The 22,206-nt window shown below is 36.3% G+C and overlaps 1 protein-coding gene across 1 annotated transcript; it reads right to left on the bottom strand.

The window, feature by feature from the left end:
- Positions 1-4,552: 4,552 nt before the first annotated feature.
- Or10j5 (olfactory receptor family 10 subfamily J member 5) lies at positions 4,553-21,955 on the bottom strand. Its single transcript, XM_020187612.2, has 4 exons — positions 21,854-21,955; positions 20,706-20,774; positions 9,207-9,304; positions 4,553-5,486 (listed from the first exon to the last, which is right to left on the bottom strand). The coding sequence occupies exons 1-4, from the start codon at positions 21,953-21,955 to the stop codon at positions 4,553-4,555; spliced, it is 1,203 nt and encodes a 400-aa protein (XP_020043201.2).
- Positions 21,956-22,206: the final 251 nt, after the last annotated feature.

The raw sequence follows: 22,206 nt of genomic DNA, 5'->3' as shown, positions 1-22,206 counted from the left end.
GCTTGTTATATTTGCTGAAATAATAAGCTAAATAATTAAAAGAGTCAGAAGCAATACAATGCTAACACAAAGTATGTCATTTATTTTCTTAGTAAGGACTCTAATGTAAAGAAAATAACTGAATATATTAAGTGCCCATGGTAAACATTTAAAGACTACATTCATGAGCATCAATAGACTATTATAAATCCAGGGAAAGAACTATGACATTTGAGAAAAAGTCTATCAATACTGATAGAAATGAGGCTCTGACACCTGAAAAATAAAGTTTACTTATTCATCATAGTTTATTCCCTGATGAGAATTAATAAATTATGTGTAAAATAACAAATAGAAAGCATGAAATTTAAGATGAAGAGATATGTAATTGAGGTAACTGTGGCTAACTTCTATTCTAGTCCTACTTCTGTCTCTAATTATCTGTGTGTCCTTGGGAAAGTCATTTAAACTATCCTGCAGTGGACCACTACAGGAGTGCTTACCTCACCTTATAGAAGTGCTATGAGTCAAATAAAATCATGATGTGAAAGACCTTTGTAAATTGTGAAGAGCTATAGAAATATTAGGGACATTTGGTTTCTTATTTGTTGCACAAGTCATTAGGACTGTTCACTGTTTACTATTCATTATTTTCTGATCTTCAGGTTTAATAATTTCTGTTGCTCCATCAATAAGTTTGTCAACTATATTATACCAGCTCCAGGTGATTGTTAAACAGTTTAGTAAATTTTTCATTTTAATCTTCAAATCCAGATTTTGTTTTGAGATGGGCTTTACTGATCAGCCCTGGCCAATGTGGAACTCACTATGTAATAGTGTATGTAAATGAAATAATGCAAATAAAGCACTTCTTGCCACAATGACCATCACATCTAAAACTATCAAATGTTAGCTCCCTCTCCACAGAAACAACGTGTGCATACACACACATACATGAGCAAACTTATACTCACATATGTGCATACTTCAGCAACGGAAACAAAACTGACATGGTTTTTGCACCACTTAAGTATGTCTTTTTAAAAAGTTAAGTTCTGTGTGTCCTTCCTACCTGTATGCCTTTGGCTTTATTTTCTCTCTCCTGCCCACTTCTCTTCTCTTTCTTCTCCCAAGCATTTGTTAATACTTACTGTTGGGAGAGCTGCAGCTATTTATTCCTCTAATCAATCACACATTGCAATCATGGGATGCAAAAAAAATCAAATAAAATTTTCTTCTATGGTTAGAAGCTACAAAGCCTACCTACACTGTGAAGCTCTTATGGTGAAAGTTTTAAGGGCTGGACATGTGGAGCAAGGAGTAAAGTGCCTGCCTACCTAGCAAGAGCAAAGCCCTGAGTTCAAATCCCAAAACAAGCTGCCAAACAAACAAAACACCTTAAGGCTAGAAAAAGTGGCTCAAGTGGTACAGTGCCTGCCTAGCTAGCTTAAGGCCCTGGGTTTAAGCCCCAGTACTACCCCTAAAATATGTTTTATGATCCATAATAGTCATTTACAATTTTTTCTAAAAGAAATTTGAAATATCTTAGCCCTCAGTTTTATTTATCAATTTTTCTATATATGAAGCAAACATTTTTAAGGTTGTCAAAATTAACATCCTCACTATGGTTACAATATTTTAATCCAGTTTCCTTCAAAAGAAGAACTTTCCTTATTGCAGTTCTGTGACTTATTATTGTAAATATGTGATTAATAGTCAACCGAGTTTACAGAGCAAGTAATAAATGCTAGTAGGCAATTCTGCAATGGGGAAAAATAATTTCAAGTGTGCTCCCAGGATTTTCACCTCTACTCTGTTATTTTTTTCTGCTAGTTGACTTTGGATTAGGGAAGTCTATAGGGAATGCTGAGGGAATATGGTAAGACGTATCTATAATAAACTTTTAAATCCTTGGACAAAACCTTACACTAAATAGGTGTTCATACATTTTTTTCCATCCTAAGATATATTAGGCACCTACTTTTGTCAGGTTAACAGTCAGCATGGTAGTGGGAAAATAGAGCTGAATAAAGCACCTACCCAACACTTCTGGCTTTTTCAGGCTTGTGTGCCTCTGCTCAGGCTTCTTCCCATTCCCTTGATCACCCTCCGTCATTCTTCCCACACATCAATTGAACCAATACCATACAGTTAATTAAATACCATTGCTCTATAAATTCTCCTCTGACCTCAATAGACTTGACTAGTTCTTTTTCTTTGAACAGTACCCCTGACCCCAAGCAACAATCCTGTACATGTGACTATAGCAATTTTTCTTTTTACTTCTTGATATTTTGTCTGCCTTCCCCACTGAACTGTGAATAACATGAAACTGAGTCTCTACATTAGTCACAGTTGTAACCCTAGTTCTTGGCACATAGTACTGACTGAATAGATAAATATGGTATAAATATGATAGGCATTTTTCCGATGAACAAAGGAGCCGAGCAAAAAAAAAAAAAAAACACTAAGTGAATAGAGGTATTTGGAATGTGCAAGACAAGAAAATTAAAGGAATATGGGTCAAGGGAGATGTTAGGGATGATGGTGTTAGTGATCAAAACAATGAAGATGGTGAAAACAACCCCCAAATTAGCCAGCAATATAGGTATTATGAAAAGATTATAGGAGGCAGCAGCAAAAATGAATCACTGTTCTTGACTCACTGGGGGGATCTGCAGCTGACTCAGCACTGGATGATCTCTGACCACGCAGGCCTACGCACTCACTCTGCTGCACTCAAGCTGCCTCATCCAGTGAGTCAAAAGCCATGCAAAGGATGTAAGCAATTAACACCAGGAAGTATTTGTTCATCATGATGTGTTGTGGGGAGGGACAGGAATACTGTTTAAACATTTAGGAAATGGGCTGGTGGGAAGAGATGGGAGCCCTCAATAAAGACCATGATCCCTCAGCTTCTCAGTTTAGAACCACCCACATCTTACGTGTTTTCTAACTTAGTAAAATAGAAACAAGCCAATATAGGGAAAAATGGGTAAGTTGAAAGCATGCTTCTCCAAAAAAGTCTAAGGAGATGTGGAAGCAAATAGTCTATAAAAGGGGGCAGTTGGATCTTGTTTCATATTTCTGCTTAGATTTGAGGGAAAAATACTTACATCAGAGCAAATTCTTTTAGAATGTAATGAAAAAGATACATTAATATTTGAACTCAAATTTTAGTGAATAATTTCAAAGAGTTCAAAAGCCCTCTGACACTTACCATGATAACTATGAACCTCAGATTGAAACACCTCTTCTAGAAGGATATCAGAAGCTAGTAATCCAGAATACACTGATATGAACTATTATGTCATTCAACTGACACAACCTGCTATAAGGGGACATGTGAACTGGGCCCTTACCCTCCATCTTTGGACCTTCTCACATTGGGATCAGTATTACAGAGAAAATCATAGGTAACCTAAAAGGTGCTCGGTTTCATTTCTGTGACTCAAAACAGAAAAATAAAACTGGAAAATAAGGGACAGGAGCTAACCCAGGGATGAAATAACAATGTCTGTCATGTGTATGTGAAATCTATTTTGTCCATGTCTGTATCTCTTAGAAAGTATATCCCAGCTTCAACTTAGAGTAGACAGAAACTTTTGTGGGAATATTCACAAAACACAATATTCTCATAATTTTCCCCCTTGAGGATACAAAATAATGTAGCATTGCTATGTTTATTTTAATATAAATAAGTACTTGGAGAAGCACGAAGTTTGCACTGTTTACTGCAAGAATGGAATTTAATAGCATTTTATCTTGGACTCTGGAATTAGCACAACCAATACCTAAGAAAACAACTCCAATGTCACTGCAATTGCTATATTAGAATTAAAAAATCAAAAAAGCTTCCATGTGTTGAAAAGAGGAGATTGTTATAAAAATGTATTTGGATAAAAATGTAGTTACAAAGAAAATCAACCAATATGTTCTGTTCCCTGCTTAACCTCTAGGGAAGAACAGAGATTTTTGTCTTGATTACAGAATAGAAATATACATAGAAATGGATGCTGCTTAAGGAACAAATGTGATGGAATAATGAAAGAAGGGACCTTTTGTGCAAAGTTCTTTAGTGTTCAATTAATAAGAATTAAGAAAATCCTTTCTAAAATGACTTTTACAGAAAGAACTCTTGAGAAAGAAAGCCTCTCTTCTATACATGAAGAGAGAAATAAAAGCTGTTGTCTTTGCAGCTTATCTTCCTAAGATCCTAGCCACTAATATTTCATTTGCTTCCTCTCCACATCCCTTTACCAGACAAGGTCAAGGATTTGAGGGCCAGAGAGTTGAGGTAAAAGGGGACCAAGAGTTTTCAAAGCCAAAATCTTTAAACACAAGAACAAGTAGACTTAATCCATCTTGGAATTTTTTTTGTACATGGTGACAAAATATCAGAGCAGAAACCCTGTTTTCTGACATCCCTAGAACATGAAAAAGAAAAACGTTTCTATCTGTGGCATTTTTCTCAGCAGATGTTGTATTTGATGAACATGTGTATTGTGGCTTGTTTGTGAGCAGACACATATTACATTCAGCTAAAGTTGTCCTGACAGAATGACTCAATCTGTTAAGAAGTGATTCTACCCAAAGCTCTGTGTAGGGCATCCTTGACCTCCTTGTTTCTCAGACTGTAAATGACAAGATTCAGCAGAGGAGTGATGATGGTGTAGGTTACAGAGAGAAGAAGATCTTTTTCTACTGAATTTTCTGACTTGGGCTTAAGGTAAGCAATGGAGGCACAGCCATAATGGACAAGGACCACTGTGAGATGGGAGGCACAAGTAGCAAAGGCCTTCTTCTGACCATCAGCTGAGGCAATTTTAAAAATGGAAGAGATGATGAGGACATAGGAAATGAAGATCAGGCCTACCGGTACAAGAATCACAAATGAACTTACACCATAATTGATTATCTCATTGATAGTGGTATCATCGCAAGAAAGTTTCATGACTGGGTAAATATCACAGAAGAAATGATCCACCACTGTACCACAGAAGGATAAATTGAACATGGCTGTCACATGAAGAACTGCCATAACTAGACCAGTGCTAAAGGATCCACAAACTAACTTGACACACATTCCTTTGCTCATGATGACTGTGTACCTCAGGGGCTCACAGATGGCCACATAGCGGTCATAGCCCATTGCTGTGAGCAGGAAGCAGTTGTTAGTGGCCAGGGTGACAAAAAAGAACATTTGGGTTGCACAGCCTGCCAAGGATATGGGCTGGTTATGAAAAATGAGATTGGAAAGCATTTGTGGGACAATGACCAGTGTGTACACAGTCTCTGAACTAGCCAGCATGCTGAGGAAGAAGTACATGGGAGTGTGGAGGTGATGGTCATTGTAAGTGAGAGTCACAATGATGATGTTACCAGCAAGAGTAAAAATGTAGATGGTTAGGAAAACTACAAAGAGGGTTATTTGATGTTTTCCAAAGCTAGAGAATCCCAAAAAGATGAATTCAGTCACTTCTGTGAAGTTCTTCATCTGTATTCTGCTATATCAGTGTCTGAAACCAGTAAAAGGAGTCATCAAGGAGAATTTTCTCATCAACAATTGAACATCAAAACAAGAACTATTGATAGATGAACTGAATGAGCCTAATTCCCTCCTTTATTTAGAGTTCTTGCACATGAAAAAAGAAACTTTTTTATGCCTCTTTGGTAATTATACATAGGAACATTCTTAATGATCACCATAGAGCAAACTGTTTCCTGTACAGGGAGAAGACTTCTGAGTCCATGTTCACCTCCACAGACAATATAGTGATGTCTAGAAGCAAAAGGGGACAGTAAAGAGAAAGCAGTACTCTCTTCCAATCAACAATGATATTTACCACTTAACCCTCTTAATAAAAAGGAACACTAATAAAGTACATGTCAAGAAAACAACAAAGATGAGTACTTGTGGACAAAATGAAGTTGCAGTATGAAGGGTTCAAGGAAGATACACTTTGAATAATAATTGCTAAATTTTGTGACATGGTCACCAAAGACCTTTAGACAGTGTTTCAGTTGATTTCTGAATGCAAAATCTTGATTTCAGAGAAGTAATATGGACCAGACATGCCATAACACTCTAAAAGCGACTACAAAACAACTGCAAAACAACTTCTGCCATAGTCAAGCCACTGGAATTGATCACTGGAGTCCACCAAAGAAATCCTTTCTCTCTGATTCCAGTAGTCCTTTTGAGTTAAGTCAAGAATAAAGAGTTGTGATTGAGAAAACATTGCTTAGCTTCTATGGTAATAGGAAAGGATTGAGACAACTTGAGCTATAAATAGGGAATATAAGCCCCACAGTTGAGATGGGTGGAAGGAGTCTATTAGCTGTTTGGAGCCCAACTGACATCTGTTTTTAAAATCTGGTGAACAGACAATTTGATCTAATTATGGAAAGCTGAGCACACTATTCTCCTTTGTTAAAAAGAAAGCCTATACATACTCATATATAACTGTACGGAGAACACATAGCTGATTTGTGGTTCTCTAAAGCAGTCATTTCGTCATTCGCTGAAATTACTGAAATAGACCCTCCATAATTCCTTGCAAGCTGACTTCACCATGTTCATGTTTATACCCAAGAAATTGTTTGCTCAAATGTTACAGAAGTCCCCACTTTTGAAACTGTCAGACTTGGCTATTCTCCTCTTTTTCTCATACTTCTCTTCTTCATTTGACACTTCTGACCCCTGCCTCATGGAAACACTCTCTAACCTTGGTTTCCATGATACCACATTACTTCTCTGTCTTCCTACCACTCATTTAGTTACTCTCCATAAATCTTTGTATTCCACCCATACCACGATTACATAAACTGTACTCTGATAAGTCCTTGGCCCTTACTTTTTTCTCTCCATGTCCTCCCTCTCAATTTTTTTCTGTTATTTCTATCACCAGTCTTTTTCACATATTTCCAATTATCTCTCTTGACTTTTCTATTTGTGTGTTTTGCAATCATAATAAATTTTATATTTTTGAAAACAAACTAAACATCAACCATTCCCAACTTTTGTGTCTTCCTCAATGACCTCATAACATCTTTCTAGTCAACCAGTCTCACCATTTTGGAACTACATCTACTTTTACATCACACCCAGTAGACTTTTTTCTTTAAGTTTATTTCCTTTCTGTCCTAATTTCTAGATTTACAATGACCTGCTTAACAATGACCAGTTGGTCATGGTGGCACATTTCTGTAATCCTAGCACTCAGGAGGTTGAAGCAGGAAGGATCTTGAATTTAAGGTCAGTCTAGGGCTACATAAGGCTATATAGGGCTACATGTTTGTCTCAAAACAAAAAAATAAAATGTAGACCTCTAGCCAGGATAGTAAAACATATTTCCACTCTAAAATTTATATGTAAATGCAAATGATCAAGAACATCAAAGCAACTTTTGGTTTTTGTAGTACTAGGGTCTGAACTCAGGGTTTTGTGCTTACAAGGCAGGTGCTCTATAGCCTGAGCCATGCCTCCGGCCTCCAAAGCAACTTTGAAAAAGAGGTACAAGATTAAAGGACTCACCTTACTTCACTTAAAGACTGTAGTAATCAATATGGTATGAGATCAGTGCAAGGATAGACAGTGAAACAAAATACAGACTCAAAAACTAGAACCTTAGGCTGGCAGAATGGCTCAAGTGTTAGAGCACCTGACTAGCAAGTATGATGTCTTGAGTTCAAATCCCAATGCCTCCAAAATTTTTTCATGCAAAAATAGAACCTCATTTGTATGATCAACTGAAATTTTATGAAGTGCCAAACGATCTCAATGATAGTATTTTCTACAACTGTTGCTGGAACAAATAAGTATCTATGTGGAGAAAAATTAAACCTCAAATTTCACCCCATGACACATAAACACACAAAATAAATCAAAATGAATCACAGATACATACAAAAGATAAAACTTTTAAAATTCTAAGCAAAAATAGATGAAATTTTCATGACCTTGCTATAATCAAAGGATAGCAAAGAATTCAAAGGATACCAAAAACATAAATCATATAAAACAATATCACAAATTGAACCTTGTCAACATTAAAAGCTTCCACTCTTCAAAAGACATAGTTAGAAAAAAGACAAGTCACAGCCTAGGACAAAATATTCACAATACATATATCTAAAATTCTATTTAGGATGTATAAAGAATTTTTGCAATGTAAGACATGGTTTTCAATAGGAAAAATATTTAAATAAACATTTCCAAAAGAATATATAGAAATAATAATCACACAAAAGAGTTTTCAACATGATTAGCCATCAGAGAGATCTAAAATAAAACCACAATGAGACACCACTACACATCCACTCTTAATGACTAAAATTAAAAACCTAACAACACCTAACATTGTAAAGAAGTGAAGGAATTAGAGTCTTAAATATTGCTGGTGGAAATGTAAAATGGTAGAACCAATTTGTAGAACAATGTCACAACTTTTTACACAGTTAAATCTATACTTAACACAGTATTTTTTTTCTAAGTATTTACAGAAGAGAAATGAAAATGTGTCCACATAGAGACATTTATATGCGGACATTTCTAGCAGCTTCTTCCTAAAAAGAAGCTTCTTGCCAAAAACTGCAAACAGCTCAAATGTCTAAATTATGATATATCCATATAATGAAATATTGCTTAGCAATGAAAAGAACAAATTAATTCAAACAACAACATGTCTGAATCTTAAAGTTGTTATGCTGAATGAAAGAAGTTATTCACAAAAGAGTTAATACAGTATAATTCCATCTGTTGAAAACTATAGAAAATTTAATCTATACTGCTAGAAACAGATCTGCATTTGCCAGAATTGCTAAGGAACTGACCAGAAGAAAACACAGGGGAGGTTTTGGGGATGAGGGAAAAGCTCTTGATTGTGGTGGTGATAATATAGGTCTATAAATTTATCAAAACTCCTCTCTCTCTCTCTCACACACACACACACACACACACACACACACACACATGATTTTAGTCCTGCAAACCTGTCATTCCTAGACTTACAATTCTTTGGGTAGCCTAATTATAATTTAAGAAACATTGGAATTATCTGGAATGCAGAAAATTTGGAATTTGATCTGGAGGCTGACAATGTTAAAACATAAGGTCTAGGACAAATCCCTTGTTTCTGTGTCTCTATGGCCTCAACTGCAAAGTAAAGGGTTAAACAGAATGTGTCTGAGCTTTAATACATCAGTTATATATCATGTTTTTTTACCTGGGAAATGCATCTTTGCTGGGTTGGTTGGGTCCTGTGTTATCAGACCATTCATACAGTATCAATTCACCTTCTGCATTACATCTTCTTCCCAGGGTCTAGGAACATTCCAATACCCATTGCCAAATCTGTATCTATGTTCATATTTTTCTTCTTGCCTAGGAAGTTCTTCTCTTCCTGCTGCCCACCCAGATTCTAAATCCTTGGTGCTTGGAAATACATCCCCACCACTCCTAGTACATTCTTGACTTAAAGCTTTCAAATGAAATCATGTTCTCATTCTTGGCTAAAATAGAGAATTTTAAATCTACCAAACTAGAATAGATGTATTTTTAATTTTTAATTGTTTCTTAGAAATATTTCAAAACCGAGATCATTGCCTATCACTTCCATGAAGTCTTCTCATAACAACCCCATTCCTCACTTCCAATCCTTTCATAAAGCCTGTACCTAGTGGTGTGCCAGACCATGCTTGCAACACCTACCAGCATAGATTGCACTCATCACTTCCCAGCTCCATATTCAGTAATTTCATGTTGGTAGGCTGAAATCTACTATGGATAAATAATATCCATAATAGCTCCATCTCAGAAATAAACAAACACTGAAACTCAGGACTTTTTCCCTGAGAGCTGGCTGTTAAACATTTACTAACACACCACTCAATTTATCCCCACACCACATTTGGTAGTTTAGTCCATGCTATCTTGCAATGTTGTCTATTACCACTTTTGTGTTAGTTTTATTTCCCAAATTAGATTGTAAGGTCTGACAAAAAACATGCCAACACTTCTGTGTCTTCTGGACCCTTCATAAAATGCACTCAAAGAAGCATTCAATAAGTACTAGTTGACTGAAGAGTATGAAGAATCTAGAATTCCCATTGCAATGTAATTGGAGTGGTTTGCCAATGGTACAGAGCAGCCTGCCCACGATTATAGTGGGACTCAAACAATGAGGCATGCTTCTGTGCAGTATAACGTGGTAAACTGCTGTGCTTTTCTTTTCAGCTCTTCTTCAGAGAATCTAGAGCAACCTTGGTAGGGGAAAGAAAATGCTGTAAGAGAGAACAAAAAGTCAGTTCAGCTAGTTTTGCCTTAGTAAGCAATGATTTTGGAGCCGAGAAGACACAAGGTTCTGAGTAGTCAATAGGTGTCAGATCTTTATTAGCTGGTTTTTTAAATGTCTAGACACTGCTAAGTGTTTACTGTCCAGATTGAGAGATCACAGTAGGGCACAATGTAAGCAAATCATCTCTATGCACCAACACTACCATCACTTCTGTCCTCTCTTTTTCTTGTTATTGTGTAGATTCCAAGGTCATTTCTTGAATCAAGTCTTTCAAATCAATTCCAATCTTAATCACCTAAATAAATGAAAACTTGAGAAACTCAGACTTGTCAACCTTCACTCTCATCTGTAAATAGGGTAACAATGGGACTGATCCATTGTCAGGGTTAAATGAGCTAATCACATTCCAACCACTTAGCACATAGCAAATGTCCAATCATTTATATCATTTTAAAATTATCTTTAATATTACTCTTTAACAAGGAGAAGCCATCTTTGAAAAGTCAATGGAAAACAAAGAAAAGGAAAACAGTATAAATGATGAAAGATGGGGGAAGGGACAGGGTTGTAGATTATTTTCCTAGAAAAATAAGAACAATGAAAGAGACTAATAAAATGAAGAGCTGGTACAACAAATGTTTTAGTCATGAAGTCTGTACACAAATAAAAGAAAAATGGAAATAGAAAACTCTGAAGATGCAAAGAAATGGAAAGAAGCTACTACAAAATATATTAATACTTAAAAGAAATCATATATCTATTTCTTAAATTTGAATGAACCTGTGAAAGAAAGGGAAAGAATTTAAAAATCTTTAATTTAGGTTAATCTCCTGGAAATCAATGTTACTTATGAATGACTCTTGCAGAAAACAAACAAATAAAACCCTGTGGCCTGTTCTCCAGAGACATAAGCCAATCTAAAACGCCATGGATGGGATAAAGTAACCCCTTTTAAAACTTGTGATTATAGCTATCTGAAAAATCCAGAGGAAGAAAAACACTTGATCAAAAGACAAATGTGGGAGAGAATCTGCAAGATTATGCACCTAAGCTTGAACCCAATAGGCATTTCTGTGATGTTTCCCATCCAGAATTCCAGATCCCAGCCTTTGATGGATGAGAAAATGAGTGTTAGAGAGCCTGCTGGAGTTAGGAAGGACATACAGGTATTCTCAACACCTCTCAATTCTGTTCTGACAGCATCTACAAAAAATAAACAAAAAGCAAAAAACAGCAACAACAAAAATCCCTCATGCCTCTTCAAGGTTTTATAATCTGTGAATCACTTACATCTCCCCAGATAGGACTGCAACTTAGAGAAAGAGTGGTATATGGCCTGCCCAGTGGTCCCCCTGGCTCTGAAAGCTGGTCACATAGGAGGAGGAGGAGGAGGAGGAGCTCCTCTGAGCTCAGAGATCAGGAGGCAAATCTCAGAGGAGAAGCCATGTTGTCTACTCTGCCCTCCTGGGCATCATTTCCTTCAGATTTCCTATCTCAAGGGAACCAATAGAGTCAAACTCCAAATAGGTGCCTGGGGATTTTATTAAAAATGGGAATTTTTAATTGTCCTGGGGGGTGTGTTGGCGCTTTGTGATTCCTGAAATCAGCCTCTCAGATGCTTTCTTTTTCCCTTATCCTGGACTTTACTGAAGAAGATATCATGTATATGGTGAAAGAATTGTTAACTTTAGAAAATAATGAATTAGTCTCTATTGTGTTTCCAAGGTAGAGTATACTTTCGGAGTAAGAAAAAAAAATCAGTATTTTTCAAGGACACCCACTGGTTAATAAATTCAATTTCAGCAGGATAGAGTTCCTTAGAAAGTCATAGCCTGAGTCTCAGTAGCTAATGGTATTAGCAGTCTCCTAAGAGACTTTCCAGTGGGTGTGTCAGGTCCTGGCATCTAGTGTTTTCCTGTCTTTGTATAATGCCAACTCCCCTTGGATGATGCAAGTTCCTCTCCCACCATATTTCACAAGACTTCTGACAGTGTAGGAGTGATGTTTTAATTTCTCCATTTGACCTTTGGCTGTTGCTCTTTTTCTTACTGGAAGTTATGGAAATGTATGAAGACTTTTATAAACATTTTTATTAATGTACATTAATAATACAAGGGGGTTTTACTGTAATAATTACATAGATGCATACAGTGTATTTTGAATAAGTTCATCCCTCTATTATATTCACTTAACCCTTTCTCTCCCTTTTTCAAACAGTATTGGTGGGTTCAATTATTTTATATTTATATACTATAAATATATAAATTTATTATATATACATATCTTTATGTAAGTATATATATATGACCCTATTCACCCCCCAGTACCCTCTTCTTTCCCCATTCCTCCTCCCATTGATGTGCCCAGACAGTCCCCCTTCTACAATCATGTCCTATTATTACTATTATTATTATCATTGTTATCATTTTAGATCTAGGTTCCACATATGAGCAAAAACATGTGATCTTTGGGTTTTTGAGCTTGGTTTATCTCACTCAACATTATGATCTCCAGTTCCATCCATTTTCCTGCAAATGACATAATTTCATTCTTCTTTATGAATTAATAATTTTCCATTGTGTGTGTATACATATATGCCAAATTTTCTATATACATTCATCTGTTATTGGACACCTAGGATGATTCTACAGTTTGGTATTCTGAAGAGAACTGAGATAAGCATGAGTGTACAGGGATCTCTCTTATATGCCAATTCTTTCAGATATATGCCCAAGAGTATTATGGCAAGGTTATAAGATAGGTCTATTTTTAGTTTTTCAATAAACCTCCATTCTGACTTCCATAATGGTTGCACTAATGTATGGTCCCACCAACAGTATATGAGGGTTTCTTCTTCACACACCCCACATCCCCACCAGTATTTGTTGTTGTTTATTCTCTTGATGATAGCTATTCTGGGATGGGATGAAATCTCAATTTAATTTTGATTTGCATTTCCTTTATATTTAAGTATGGTGAACATTTTCTCATGTATTTATTAGTCATTTGTACTTCTTTTGAGAACCGTCTATTCAATTCACTTGATCATTTATTAATTGGATTATTTGGTTTTTTGGTGTTGAATTTTTTGAGCTCTTTGTATGTTCTGGATATTAATTACTTATTCATTGAACTATTGGTGAACATTTCTATACATTTTTAATTCCTTCTTATACCACAAGACCATCCCATCACTCTAGGATGGTTCACTTTTTGATTTAGTACACACACACATAAAAGAGAATCATAATCAAGTGAATCAAGTGGTCATATCATTAGTGCACCTATTGCTATCCAGGGAAACTAAATGTCCTTAAATCTCCTAGACACCACAAAGCACTTCAACAAAGTAACAGGATACAAAAATCAACTTACCAAAATCAGTATCCTTTGTATACACCAACAATGAACAGATTGAGAAAGAATATAAGAAAACAATTCCATTTACAATAGCCTCAAAAAATCAAATACCTTAACAAAGGATGTGAATGACCTCTACAAGGAAAACTACAAACCACTGAAGAAAGAAATCAAAGAAGGCTACAGAAGGTAGAAAGATCTCCCATGCTCATGGATTGGCAGAATCAGCATAGTAAAAATGGCTATACTACCAAAAGCAATCTACATGTTCAATGCAATTCCCATCAAAATTCCAATGGCATTCATCACAGAGATTGAAAAATCAACCCTAAAGTTCATTTGGAAACACAAAAGACCATGAATAGCCAAGGCAATACTCAGCAAAAAGAGCAATGCTAGAGGTATCACAATACCTGACTTCAAACTATACTACACAGCATAGCAATAAAAACAGCATGGTACTGGCACAAAAACAGATATGATGACCAGTGGAACAGAATAGAGGACCTGGACATGAATCCATGCAGCTACACCCACCTAATTTTTGACAAAGGCACCAAAAACATACAATGGAGAAAAGACAGCATCTTCAATAAACATTGCTGGGAAAACTGGATATCTACATGTAGAAAACTGAAACTAGATCCATGTCTGTCACCCTATACAAGTATCAGCTCAAAGTGGATTAAGGACCTTAGTATCAGACCTGAAAACTTAAAGTTAGTACAGGAAAGAGAAGGGAATACACTGGAAGCAATAGGCATAGGCAAAGACTTCCTCTGTAGAACACAAGCGGCTTAGCAACTAAGATAAAGGATCAACAAATAGGACTATGTGAAATTAAAAACTTCTGCACAACAAAAGAAATGGTCTCTAAGTTGAAGAGGCCACCCACAGAATGGGAGAAAATCTTTGTAGCTATACATCAGACAAGGGACTAATAACCAGAATATACAGGGAGCTCAAAAAACTAAACTCCCCAAAAATCAATGATCCAATAAAGAAATGGGCAACTGAACTGAACAAAACTTTTTCAAAAGAAGAAGTCCAAATGGCTGAAAACACATGAAAAAAATGCTCACCATCCCTGGCCATAGAGGAAGTGCAAATTAAAATCACACTAAGATTTCACCTTACTCCTGTTAGAATAGCTACCATAAAGAACACAAACAGCAAATATTGGTGGGGATGTGGGGGAAAAAGGAATCCTCATACACTGCTGCTGGGAATGTAAGCTAGTACAACCACTATGGAAAACAATATGGAGGCTCCCCTAAAAAACTAAAAATAGATCCACCATACAATCCAGCAATACCACCCCTAGGGATATACCCAAAGCAATGCGACTAAGGTTACTCCAGAGGGTCAGGTTACAACAAAAGCAACTGCACACTCATGTTTATTGCAGCATTATTCACAATAGCTAAGCTATAGAAACAGCCAAGATGCCCCAGTACTGACAAATAAATTAAGAAAAATGGGGTATTTATAAACAATGGAATTTTACTCAGCCACCAGGAAGAATGAAATTTTAGTCATTCACAGGTAAATGGATGGAACTGGAGAACACCATCTTAAGTGATGTTAGTCAGGCTCAGAAGGTCAAAAGTCACATGTTCTCCTTCATATGCAGATTATAAACCTAAACAAATGCAGCAATAATATGGGACACAGGTCACACTAACAGGAGACCACACATGGAGAGATAGGGCAAGGAAACCAAAAACTTGAATGTGGTTGATGTGATCACTATACAGGAATGAATATAGAAATCTTAAATTGGCCAGGGCCACCATGGGAAGTGGACTAGGGAGGAGTGAAGAGGACTAGAAAAGATGAACCAATTAGGTTGTAATACATACATGCATGGAAACAACACAAGGAAACTCCCTTTGTAGCTATCTTTATCTCAAACTAGCAAAAAAGTCATGTTTCTCTTTTTATCTTTTATGTTTGTTCTTCTACAAAATTGGAAAACAGGAGGGTGGGACAGGTTCTGTGGGGGCTGTGGGGGTTGGCTGATACCGATGGGAGAGGGAAGGTGGCAAGGAAAGGGGTAGAAGGATAAATATGGTGCAAATAATGTATTCACATGTATGTAAATGTAAAAATGATACCTGTTGAAACTGTTCCAGGAATTGGGGAAAGGGAGGATGAAGAAGAGCAGTGGAGGGGGTGAATTCAAGTATGATATGTTTGATACAGTGTAAGAACCTTAGTAAATGCTACAATGTACCCCCACCCAGCACAATGATTAAAAAATCTGCATAATCCCATAGTTGACAAAAAGAAAAATCTCCACAATTTTCCAATGGAAGTCAGAATAATGAATTCTTGAATTACCTTCAAATTTTCTTGTACCTCTTGCTTCAGTCTTAGGAAAAGAGTATATAGTGACTTTGATATTTTGAATAATGCTTAATACTTTAGAAGTTATCTGAAGCAAATTCATATATCCTTCCGTTAATCTTTATTGATCTCCATGAACTCTGCCTTTCTCCCGTCCTAAGCTTGTAGTGGCTGTTGTTTGTGACAGAGGAAGTGCCATCATTGATTCCTAGTCCTCCAACATTTATTTACATTTTTACCTTAACAAAATTTCAAATTTATGGAAAAGTTGTAAGTGTAGCGCAAGAAACCCTTGCTTCACCGTTTTTGTAGATTCACTAGTTGCTTACATTTTGCCTGATTTACCTTATCTCTAACTCTAAATTATATTAGAATAAGTTAGAGACAATTTGCCCTTTACTCCTAATTCCATCAGTGAATGTTTCTAAGAAAAAGAAAATTATAATGTAATCAAATTTTAAAGATACTGAGGCAAGAACCATCATCTCACGTTAAACACTTGCTGGCAGAAAATAAGACTTAGATTTTACTTTTCCACATCACAGTTCCAGTGTTTTCCTCCTGAACTAGACAGAACTCTGCACTTTCTCTGATTCCAGATGACTGTGATTATTTTTCCAAAAGTCCTGAGAAAGAATGACTTCTTCCAGATCAGAAAGAACAGAGGATTTACAAGCCCCTTCACTTTACTTTTTCTTACCTCTCATTACCTTCCCTTTTACCACCTGATCAAGAGCAGTTTCCAAAGAGGTCAGTCTCCTCAGAGTGACTAATTGTCCAATACAAAAGTCCATTTATAAACCCTGCAAGTGCTCATCTCCAATTTTTTCCATGACCCAAATAATTTCTCTTACTTTTCCCTTGACCAGGGCTCATCCATCTTCCCAGGCAAAACTTCTTTATTTGTCTCAAACTTACAGGAAGCATAAAAGTGCACTAACTTTTGAACCATCCAAGAGTTTGTTTCCTACAGACAAAGACATTCTGCTATGTGACCACAAAGCCCACACCAAAACCAAGAAATTAACATTTTAACTCCTTACTATCATCTAAACATCAGATCACAGTCAAGTTTTCCCAGATGCGTCAATCTCATTCTTAATAATAAAAGAATTAAGTTCAGAATTCAACTTTGCATTTATTGATTTTCCTTGTTAATCTCCTTTAATCTGGAATTGTTTCTTCTTGCTGTTATTATTCTTCTTCCTCTTTGCCTGGACACTTCCAAAGATACAGGCCACTTATAGTGTTGAATGCTCCAAATTTTGGTGTTTTCTCATGGTTAGATTCATGTTATGTGATGCTGTGACTTTTCATTGCATGCTATCAAGATGCACGTGATTCTGAATTATCCTATTTCTAATTATGTTTAGTCACTTTACTGAGGTAGTATAAACCAAGATTATCTGCTGTGAAGTCATCATTTTTCCATGTTAAGAAATATTTTGCAGCAAGGTAGTATGAAACTATGCAAATACCCAATTCTTCATCATGTTTTTATTAATTATTCATCTTTGTCATATATTCATGATTTGCTATTTTATCCAATGGGCTATAAGTACTCTCATTTATATTGATGCTCAATTTATTCCCAATTTGGTCACTGGGATCCTCTTTAGGCTGGCTTTGTTGCCATTTTGACAGGGCTCCATTATCATTAATCATAAGGGAAATGCAAATCAAAACTGTAATAGGATATCACCTATTTTCAAATAGGTCACAATTGCTATTTTCAAAAACACAAAAGATAACAAGTGTTAGAGTGGAAGGAGAGAAATTTGAAACCTTGTGTATTGTTGTTGGGAATGTAAAATGCTGCAGCAGCTTTGAAAAACAGTAGGAAGTTTCCTCAAAAAGTTGAAGATATAACTAGCATATGATCCAGCAATATTTTGGGGTATGTTTCCAAATAATTGAAGTCAGGATTCTAGAGAGATGATAACACTCCATGTTTGTAGCAGCAACATTCACAACAGCCAAGACATAGACACACCATAAATGTCTTTCAAAGGATGAATGGAATAAAGAAAATGTGATATATAAAAAAATATATTATTCAGTCTTAAAGAAAGAAAATTCTGCCATGTGTGAAGAATGGATAAACCTAGAGGACATTACTCTAAATGAAATTAATCAGTCATGATCTTAGTCACGTGAATTATCTAAAATAGACTTATAGAAATTGAGTAAAATGGTGGTGGACATACATAGGCTAGGAATGGGTAGAAATAAGCCTGTTCAGCAGGCTTTTCAGTTCAGTTACAAAAGATGAATATATCCTAGATATCTGCTGTTTATCACTCTCATTTTACTATAGTAAATAATGCCCTATTAAGCACTTAAAATTTGCCAAAGAGGTAGATTTCATGTTAAGTGTACAGATCACAATAAAAATAAGAAATCTTTCATTAATCATTGAATGAGCAAATCAAATTGATTGACTCAGTGATTTTCTCTTGTCTATTTACTTTTAAAATACAGATGATAGATGATAGATAGATAGATAGATAGATAGATAGACTGATGGGTAGATAGACAGATGATAGATTTGCACTGCTACTTATTTAATTCAACAAAATATTTACTTATGTATGAGGCAAAGTGCTAGGCAATGGATGGGATAAAGAAGAGAATAATAAGATTTTAAGAACGTTTTCATTTGAAAGAGTGTTTAGAAAACACCCTTTTATATACAGTATACAAATAAAAGGATGTATATATAAAAATACTGATGGTATGAGACAGAATACTATAATTACCAGAACATGTCATAATAATAATGATTTTAAGCTTCTACTATGTACCAAGCACTGTGCTAAAAGTACTTACTATGCATTTGTTAGCCACCAAAACCCTACAAATATGGGTGGTTATATTACTGTTTCATGCATGAGGAACAATAGGTTCAGAACATTTGAATGCTTCATTATAAGCATGTATGTAAATATCACAATGTAACCTCTTTCTACGATTAATTTATGCTAATAAAATGTTGAATAAAAGAAAATTTGAATTCTTGCTGAAGTTTACATATGGTGAAAATGAGGGAGCTAGATTTGGAGTCCAGGTTTGTCCGATTCCAAAGCCTTTGCACTTCACCACAATGTCATTCAGAAGATGGAAGCATCCCATCTTAGGAGATCAGGAGAGATTCCATGAAGCAGGTAGCATGTGAGATTGACTTTTAAGACGCAGAGATATGTCTGAAAGTTATTTCAATTATAAAGCATGGGTCAAAGTAAGTAAAAAGAGAGACATAGGGCATATACGAGGATCCACCAGTAGGAGAGTTTGATTGTACAATGAGATTTGTGGAGGAAGTAAGAACAGACCAACAGACAGTACAAGAAAATGTGAATGTCCTTAAATACCAGGATAATAAGTCTGCATTTTATACAAGGCACAACTCTAACTCAGATTTTCAACAGAATTACAATATGGGGAACTGCTTTGAGAAAGTAGAAATTAGGGTCTGACCATCACTGAGGACTAATATAGAGGGAAAATTATTGTTGCAGTTATTAGATCAGGAAAATCCATTAAGCAGTTGGGAAGTAAAATGAAGAGGAGGTGGTGAAGTCCTGACAGAGGGGAGTAATCACATTGAAATGCAGAGCATTTTAACATGAATGAGGGATTAGGATAAATAGAATAATACCTATGCTTAAGGAATTTCAGTTGAAAATTTGGAAAAAATAAGGAAGGTTGTTATTATAATTCTAATCCTGACCATTTAACTATAAGTGAGATGGAAATCACTGCATATAACCCATCAAGAAAGTGAAGAAAGCAAAACTGACATACTGTATGACACACAATAGACAATAGACATTTACAAAAGTAATATATAGTGAACGTGTACACAAATGACTATTAAAACAGTATCACCATACAGAATATGGATATTGAGCTTTGCTTCAGATGCCTGGAGACAGAAGAGAGCAGAAGGCCTTGCACCTGAGCTCAGGGAGACCTTACCTCTCAGAAAATCCTGGCAAAGAACAAGGCTATCAGAGAAGGAAGAGCAGACCAAGGCCCTCCTGATTTGGCTAGCTCAGTCCTTCACCCCATTCTCTTCCTGAGAACAAAATCTGGGTCACAGGAGTTAGAGCTCCAACAATTGCTTATGTTTAATGAATAATTGCCATTGATTTTCCAGACCAGGGCCTCGTCATCCATTCTATACCAGCAGCTCTGATCACTAGAACCAGGAGGGAGTCCTGGAAATTAACTCAGCTAGTATTGGTGTTTTCTATCTCCCAACTTCACCCAAGGTGCATATAAAGCCTTAATAGCCTAGGCTTAAGAATATGAGTCTCTACACAACTGACTTAGAAGGTGAATAGACATCATCTGCTGTCCTCATGCCCTGGCTGAGAACATGGAGAAGCTACTGCTTTAGGTATTCATCATCACATGCCTCCTGGAAGCTTTTGCTTCCAGGTCAAGAGTATATGAGTATATGTGAGAGTGTAGGTGGAGTTGAAAGGGGCAGAACATGAAAAGGAAAGACCAGAGGTTGCTGAAAACAAGATTAAATTTGTAATATTTCCTGTTCACATTTTAGGTGAAGATTTTTATTATTTTCTTTCCCTAATGGACACCAGTGGGAAGATATTAATTTTTCCTGAAGAATATAGTAATGCTCACATGAGCTTTACCACATAGCTAAAGAAGCCCCTGCAGAACTTCACCGTATACCTTTGTGGTTACACTGACCTTTCCTGTGGCTGCAGTCTTTACTCCTATAACACCCAGACCAACAACAATGAGATGATGATTGTAAGTCTAGAATTGGAGAATACAAATTTGTCATTGGGATGACAAGTTTTCTCCAAGTTCTAGGTGCAGTTCCCTGCCTAAATGCACCTCTGGGCCATCCTGGAGCCCACTCAGGCACTGCCAAGCTCATGATCAATGAGAAGCCTTTGGTGAGGAAGGCTCTGAGTCAGGGTTACTCTCTGTGAGCTCACCCCAAAATCATGCTGGGACAGAAGAAGTACTCCTATGGAAAGAGGTGTGATAAGTCAGCCCCGTGTGGAAGAGATTAAGGATTTGTGTATGTGCAACTCTGTGCTGTCCCCAGAAAAAATCACATTTGTGTATCAGGTTGTCTACTTCAAACCCAATATCACATGTGTGGGCATGAACTATGAGATTCAAGATTATGTGGTCACCAAGTCCCATAAGGAGATTTGAAATACTGCATCAACAGGACAAAATTACTTGGTAGGAAGTCACTAACAGGAAAGACCAGCTTTAAAGACAATTTATTTTGTGAATTTACAGTAAAAGTACAGTGCCTCCCAGCATTTTGTCAGTATTTTTCATTGCCCAAACTATCTCTCCTTCAGGAGTCCTATTTTATTTTTATTACTGGGGTTTGAACTCAGGACCTCGCACTTGCTAGGCAGGCTGTCTTACCACTTGTGCAACTCTACCAGCCCTCTTTTGTGATGGGTATTTTCGAAATAGAGTCTTAGAAACTATTTGCCCAGGGCTGGCTTCAAACCATGATCCTCCTAATCTCTGTCTCCTGAGTAGCTAGGATTATAGGCATGAGTCACCAACTCCCATGAAGGAGTCCTATTTTAAGTTTCAGAAAACAGAGAACAAGCTAGATATAATAAAAGAAAAAAATCTTGGGAGAAAAATATGAAAGGTTTAATGCTTGATTAGAAGCATTTAGACTTTCCATTTAATGAAGTTTATTGTTATTTTTCTCACAACTATTTGTGTGGAATTCAATTGAAGGCTGCCAAATTGGACTTTCAGATCACAGGTAAAGAAACAGAAAGAAAACTTCTGGGACTGATGTATTCACTAAGAGCCCTTGCTCCTCCTTCCTGTGTGGTACACCCCCAGACCTGCTCTAATAAAACAGGGATGCAAGACTGTCCAAGGCTGCATGGTCCAAGGCGAATCTTCATATCCAGTAGCCCCAGGTACACTGCATAAACATCAGTCATCATACCAGTATTCCAAAGTCATCAAGAATATATTATATTTTGAATAGTACTCATGTCACCTTTGTTTAGCACTCTTATAAAATTGCCCAGCACTTACAAGATAAAAGCCAGACATGTTGGAATAGGATACAGGGCCCTGTAAAAATTGACTACCTACCTGAAGGACCTGTAATAAAATGTTCAGCCTACTGATTGACATGTAATAAATGATAACTATTATATTACATAATGTTATTAAATAACATTAATAT

Source organism: Castor canadensis, chromosome 11 (genome assembly GCF_047511655.1).
Source record: "Castor canadensis chromosome 11, mCasCan1.hap1v2, whole genome shotgun sequence".
In the NCBI taxonomy this organism is placed as follows: Eukaryota; Metazoa; Chordata; class Mammalia; order Rodentia; family Castoridae; genus Castor; species Castor canadensis.
This window is presented reverse-complemented; position numbering and strand designations above follow the sequence as displayed.

Bases quoted from the DNA above. Each gene is read 5' to 3' on its own strand.
- Or10j5 (XM_020187612.2), bottom strand. From the start codon at position 21,955: ATGACTGATGTTTATGCAGTGTACCTGGGGCTACTGGATATGAAGATT. The intron at 9,305-20,705 runs GTCAGTGTAACC...GAATGTTCCTAG, and splicing joins AGACTGCAGCCACAGGAAAG to ACCCTGGGAAGAAGATGTAA. The intron at 5,487-9,206 runs GTAAAAAAACAT...ACACTGATATAG, and splicing joins AGCAAAGATGCATTTCCCAG to CAGAATACAGATGAAGAACT.